We start from the raw sequence: 7,211 nt of genomic DNA on the forward strand, positions 1-7,211 counted from the left end.
GCCACATGTCACTCATACAGGATGCAATTGGAGAGAAGGTACAATGCTCGCGCAGCTATTTATGGTCCAGTCTCATCTTTTAACCTTAAGGTGCCCATATTTGCATCTCTGCAAGCACAAGTATCAAAGACACAGCTAAACTTGAACGAGAACTAGCTAGCAAATAGTTGGCTGATTGAATTAGCAACTCGATTTCTGCATAAACCATTAAAACATGTAAATAGATGTATGAAGTTAAATGAGCTCTAAAACAATCTACTAGCAGTTGGAAAGACCTGGTCACAAAAATCTCATCACCAAATCAGACATCTGATGTCTCCTAAATCTTGAATACAATCCAATATAACACTCAAATGGCAACGATTCAGTTACATCTAAACATGTTTCCTTTCCTGACAGTTGGGACATTTTATGTCAAGCATTTCAACTTTCTTTTGCGGAGTCCTGATTGCATTCATATCCAGCTGGGAAGTGTCACTCCTATCCTTACTTGTCGTCCCACTAATCTTATTAATTGGCGCCAGTTATACAAAAGAAATGAGTGCAATTTCAGCCATGAAAATGTCATACCTGTCACAAGCCACATCAATGGTAGAAGAGGTAACACGCTTATCCATTTTTTTGGTGATAACATGTTATCAAAGTACAGGCAGATCTTACTTACACTACTGAACGATTATTCATATTGCACCTCTGCTGCTCCATGACAGACAATCTCTCAAATCAAAACCGTTTTTGCTTTTGTTGGAGAGACTTCATCAATCAAGTCGTTCTTAGACTGCATTGGAAAACAGATGAATCTAAGCAAGAAAGAAGCATTTATAAAGGGTGTTGGAACGGGCATATTCCAGACTGTAACTTTCAGTTCATGGGCTCTTATTGTGTGGATGGGAGCTGTTGTTGTATCAGCTCGAAGATCAAGTGGCGGAGATGTCATAGCTGCAGTTATGAGCATTCTGTTTGGTGCAATGTAAGAGCCAAAACATCATATTTTACAATAGAATCTACCATGCTATGAAGAAAGAGGAAGAAGAAATCAAAGTACTGTCAGAAAAAAGATGGTTTTATTATCTTTCTTTTAATTTCAGAGCACTTACATATGCTGCACCAGATATGCAAATATTCAATCAAGCAAAAGCTGCAGGAAAGGAGATTTTCCAGATGATCGAAAGAAAACCAACAATCAGTGCTGACTTGAGAGGGAAGACGCTGGATGTGATTAATGGAAACATCAGTGTAAAGGATATACACTTTGCTTATCCATCGCGGCCTGAAAAGATGGTTCTTCAAGGGTTTTCTTTGTCCATTCCAGCAGGAAAAGTAGTGGCAGTTGTGGGAAGTAGTGGTTGTGGTAAAAGCACCATCATCTCATTATTGATGAGATTTTATGATGCAAAGAGAGGTTTGCCTTCCCTCCACTATTAATTAGAAGTCTCAACTCTTACATGCAAAACTTGCAAGAGCCAGTATTTTAACTTTATAGGTTCTGGATTTTAGAACGACGACTTAAAGTACTAATAATTGGGTTCTAAATTTAATATTTGTACATATTTTAACATAAATATATTGTTTGAGCAAAAGCTGTTGGGTTCGGTTGAACCCATAGGGGGGCTTCTAGCTCTGCCCCTGCTTGCAAGGGCATTGACAAAATAAAAGAAAGTATTCACATGTAAATGTCTAGAAGCTTCTTAATGTACATAATCTCCATAGTCAGATAAAGTTGCCTGATTTATATATGAATGTTAGAACACTAACTCAGTACGAAAACATTCAGGTGATATTCTCCTTGACAACCATAACATCAAGGATCTTGACTTAAAGTTTCTGAGGAGAAATATCGGACTAGTTTCCCAGGAGCCATCACTATTTGCGGGCAGCATTAAGGACAACATCAGGATAGGAAAATTGGATGCAGATGACGAGGAGATTGAAAGAGCAGCATCCTTGGCAAATGCGCATTCTTTTATACAACAGCTCCCTCATCAATATCATACAGAGGTCAGACCAGTGCCCCTCACACACATCATTCAATTTTCATTCTTTGGATATGGAGATAATACGGTCAAAGTCACCGGAAAAGAGATATTGTTGAAGAAAGAAGAAGACTGGCTTAAAATTACATGCTTGTTCATAACCAGTAGATTTTCTAAGGAGTTAAAGCTGAGGCATTTCAGAAACTGTGAAACACCAAAAGGCCAATTGTTTTTTGTAGAACATCTGAGATTCAAAATGAAATTGAACAAAAACAAAAATCTTTCCAATTAGGAATGGTCTTAAACCTGCACTATTGGAACAAAAAATTATAACTTCCCAAAACTAATATAGCAAAATTTCATACCAGACTTGGTGAAATCTAGCACCTAGCCTCTTTTATCCCATGCTAATGATATTTGCATTACTTTTTATACCGTGATAGCTCAAAGTCACATCCAGAGAGAATCCTCAGTTAGTTGGAACAACCGATAACTAATTAAAAAGAGTTCCATCAATTGGAGTAACCAACAAGTAATGAACTGTGCAATTATTTTTGGATTTTGTTAGCTCCCTAACACTAGCATAAGACCATCTGTACAACAACAACAACAACATACCCAGTATTATCCCACACCGTGAGGTCTAAGGAGGGTAGTGTGTACGCAGACCTTACCCCTACCTTGTGAGGATAAAGAGGTTGTTTCCAATAGACCCTCGGCTCAGGATAGTATAAGTACCGCATTAATGAAAATATAGGCAAGAATAGACAGTACCAAAAAGCCATACAACAGAAGAATAAAACAATAAGACAGTGAGGTGATCAACAATGAAAGAAAATAACGGTTAGTCATAAAAACTTCCTACCAACAGAAAGCGAGACTGCGTGCCAATACTACTGTTATGAACACTCTACACTACCTACTCTACTACCCTAATCCTCGACCTCCATACCTTCCTATCAAGAATCCTTGAAGCTGCGTCATGTCTTGCCTAATCACGTCTCCCCACCTCTTCTTTGGCGTACCTCTACCTCTCCGTAGGCCCTCCAATGTCAACCTCTCACACCTCCTCACTGGGGCGTCTGTGCTCCTCCTCCTCACATGACCAAACCACCAAAGCCGCGCTTCCCGCATCTTGTCCTTAATAGAGGCCACACCCACCTTATCGCGAATAACCTCATTTCTGATCCTATCTAACCTGGTGTGCCCGCACATCCATCTCAACATCCTCATCTCTGCTACCTTCATCTTCTGGACATGAGCAATCTTGACTGGCCAACACTCAGCCCTATACAACATCGTTGGTCTGACCACCACTCTGTAGAACTTACCCTTAATTTTCTGTGGCACCTTCTTGTCACACAAAACACCGGAAGCGAGTCTCCATTTCATCCATCCCGCCCCAATACGATGTGCGACATCTTCATCAATCTCCCCATCCCCCTGAATAATAGACCTGAGGTACTTAAAACTCCCTCTCCTAGGGATGACCTGCGAGTCCAGCCTCACCTCCCCTTCCCCTCCTAGAGTCTCGCCACTGAACTTACACTCCAAGTATTCTGTCTTGGTCCTGCTCAACTTGAAACCTTTAGATTCCAGGGTTTGCCTCCATACCTCTAATTGCGCATTCACACTGTCTCGTGTCTCGTCAATCAATACAATATCATCTTTTGTATTAGCACCTGGACAGTGCTCTTTTGCATCTTCTTGATGCTTTTTATAATATCTTTTACTTCATCAAAAAAAAGTTCGAGCTTACACTTTAGGAGTAAAGGAAAATCAATAGAATGTTTCTATATAAGCAAACCCCCTAAAGTTATTCTCAGAAGTTAGAGGTCAATTATGAAATAACAACAATAATGACGACGAACAAAACAACAACAGTGAGTTGTTAATTACTGATATAGGAAATGAAGACCTAATAATCCTACAACTCAGATACTTGTCATAAAAGAAGCTACTTAAAGTTAACGAAATTATAAAGATACTAAAACAACTAGGATATCAACAATTAATTACTTAAAAAACTAATCGCTATCTGAAATTACTCAGACAATATTCAAGTAGAGACTGCATGAACAGTAGTATCCTGAATGAGAAGTACTTCCAGATGTCATCAAAGCTTCTTCTTTACCCCTTTTCCATCCTGCACCAGTCTGACAGATAAATCACATTGACATGGGTGTTGAAAATACTAATTTAAGTCTCCACTAACACCATAAGAATATCCAAAGAAATCACTGTTACTAAGACAAACAAATTGGAAAAGCATGGAAAAAGAATGTCACAAATATGCACAAAACACACTATAAACGGAGGGGCTGCAGAAGCTGCTACATCACCGTATAATACATATATACCTTTCACCGACATCCTTCACTCTGGCATAAGTCAAATGAAAAGTTGCTGCGAAGCAGGATTTCTGAGTACATTCACAATAACCTTTGATTTCTTAACCACAACTTTCATGAAAAACTAAGACATGATAACTTAGCTTTCATGTCACATATTCGCATTCTAGGTAGGACAAAGGGGCCTCCAGTTATCAGGTGGACAGAAACAGAGAATTGCAATAGCAAGAGCAATATTAAAGAACCCTCCAATTCTTCTGCTTGATGAGGCCACCAGTGCACTTGATACAGAATCAGAGAAACAAGTTCAAGAAGCACTCGACACAGCCATGCAAGGAAGAACGGTCATCTTAATTGCACACAGAATGTCAACTATCGTTAGTGCAGATATAATAGCTGTTGTTCAGAATGGAAAAGTAACAGAGACAGGAACCCATCATAACCTATTAAATACCAGTAAATTCTACAATGCCTTGTTTAGCATGCAGAACATTGGCCAAGATTGTCAGACCAGGTCACATTCAACTCAATGGAATATTTTCCGTTATAAGATAAACATAAGTATTTGATGGATTTAAAATGAAATATTTTATAATTGACAGAATGGAAGCTACAAATGAGAAAACTGAATTTATCCAAAAAGAAAATGCGCCTCAGGACCATCAGCAGCCTGATGAGCCAAGGGAACTCCATAAAGAGTTTAAACAACGCCGTGAGAAGGAGCAGAAAGGCAAAAAAGAAACACGTATATTCTTCAGAATCTGGTTTGGCTTGAATAAGAGAGAGATCATAAAGACTGCTATTGGCTCTTTTGCAGCAGCTTTTGCAGGAATCTCTAAACCTGTTTTTGGATTCTACGTCATTACAATAGGAGTGGCATATTACAATCCTGATTCAAAGGAGAAAGTAGCTCGGTATTCAGCAATATTTACCTCAATAGGACTGCTTTCTTTGTTTGCCCACACTTTGCAACATTACTTATTCGGAGTAGCTGGAGAGAAGGCCATGACAAACCTCAGGCGAGCGCTGTACACCGGTAGGTAGTTACAGTGATTCCTCCGGATCAGATCAATCAATCTCTCTGCTTCTTATTGCGTCCTCCTACATCAACTTTTTATGACATTCCAAAAATTATTTTTGCAGCCGCACTACGAAATGAATTAGCATGGTTTGAAAAGCCCGAAAACAGTACTGGATCACTTACCTCCAGGATAGTCAATGAAACATCTACAGTCAAAGCGATAATAGCTGATCGCATGTCTGTCATTGTCCAGTGCATCTCCTCTATACTGATAGCAACAACTGTCAGCATGAAAGTTAACTGGAGAATGGGTTTAGTGGCTTGGGCTGTAAAGCCATGCCATTTTATAGGTGGGATGGTTCAAGCAAAGTCAGCTAAAGGTTTCTCTAGCGATAGCGCTGTTGCACACTCAGAACTTGTTTCCCTAGCTTCTGAATCTACAATGAATATAAAGACTGTTGCAGCATTCTGCTACGAAACACAGATACTTGAGAAGGCCAAACTGTGTTTAAAGAGACCATTGAGGAAAGGGAGGACAGAGAGCATCAAGTACGGAATCATACAAGGGATCTCTCTTTGCTTATGGAACATTGCACATGCAGTGGCCTTATGGTACACAACAGTTCTGGTCAACAAGAACCAAGCCAGCTTTGAAGATGGCATAAGGTCATACCAGATATTTTCCCTAACAGTACCCTCAATTACAGAACTATGGACACTCATACCCACTGTTTTATCAGCCATCGGTGTTCTAAAACCTGTGTTCGAGAGCCTTGATTGGTGCACAGAAATTGTACCAGACATGCCAGACAATGCATCAACTGAAAACATCAAAGGGGAAATCGAGTTCCAAAATGTCAAGTTTCGTTATTCGTCAAGGCCAGAAGTAATGGTACTAAACAACTTCAGTATGCAAATTGAAGCTGGAGTTAAGATGGCAATAGTGGGGCCTAGTGGAGCAGGAAAATCTTCAATCTTCGCCCTATTACTTAGATTCTATGATGTGAATGAGGGAAAAGTTCTGATTGATAGCAAGGATATAAGAGGTTACAATCTTAGGAAGTTAAGGGTACAGATTGGACTGGTGCAACAGGAGCCACTTCTGTTTAGCTGCTCAATTAGGGACAGTATCCGTTACGGAAGTGAAAAAGCATCTGAAGCTGAGATAATAGAAGTGTCAAGAGAAGAAAACATACATGAGTTTATAAGTAACTTGCCCAATGGATATGATACTGTTCTTGGGGAAAAGGGCTCTCAACTTTCTGGAGGACAAAAACAGCGGATAGCCATAGCGAGGGCGTTACTCAAAAGACCAGCAATAATGCTGTTGGATGAAGCAACAAGTGCCTTAGATACCGAGTCCGAAAGAGCAGTGGTAAGTGCATTGGAATCAATGAAGCTGAACAACTATGGAGGCACAAAAGTGACTCAGATAACAGTAGCACACAGGCTTTCGACAATAATAAATTCAGATACTATAGTTGTTATGGACAAAGGTAAGCTTGTGGAAAAGGGCAGCCACTCAACCCTGATGGCAGAGCTTGACAGTGTGTATTCAAGACTTGTTAGGCTCCAAAGTGTGGAATAATTTGACAAAAACTGACAATACATAAAACATAATGAGTCTGCCTTTTTCTCGATACAGTGGATAAACATAGCTTAAGTATCACACTAGTTAGTATTTGCAGAAAACATATGAAAACCTGTTTATATGTATCTCTTCTCCACAGAGATTTGAGTACACATAAGCGATAAACGAAAAGAAAGAGTCGTTCAAATTTTCAGTCTGTATCCAGGTTTGATGCTGTGTATCCTTTAGATACTCTGAATAAATTAACACGGATGCTTTATACATTCTTTCGTTTT

General features: G+C 39.5%; 1 protein-coding gene across 1 annotated transcript; it reads left to right on the forward strand.

Moving 5' to 3' along the window:
• Positions 1-1,014: 1,014 nt before the first annotated feature.
• Positions 1,015-6,933, forward strand: LOC107802657 (ABC transporter B family member 19-like). The gene is made up of 5 exons (XM_075251897.1): positions 1,015-1,402; positions 1,775-1,998; positions 4,495-4,867; positions 4,968-5,360; positions 5,468-6,933. Exons 1-5 carry the CDS (start codon positions 1,015-1,017, stop codon positions 6,931-6,933), a joined length of 2,844 nt encoding a protein of 947 aa, XP_075107998.1.
• Positions 6,934-7,211: the final 278 nt, after the last annotated feature.

This window comes from Nicotiana tabacum, chromosome 4, assembly GCF_000715075.1.
Source record: "Nicotiana tabacum cultivar K326 chromosome 4, ASM71507v2, whole genome shotgun sequence".
In the NCBI taxonomy this organism is placed as follows: Eukaryota; Viridiplantae; Streptophyta; class Magnoliopsida; order Solanales; family Solanaceae; genus Nicotiana; species Nicotiana tabacum.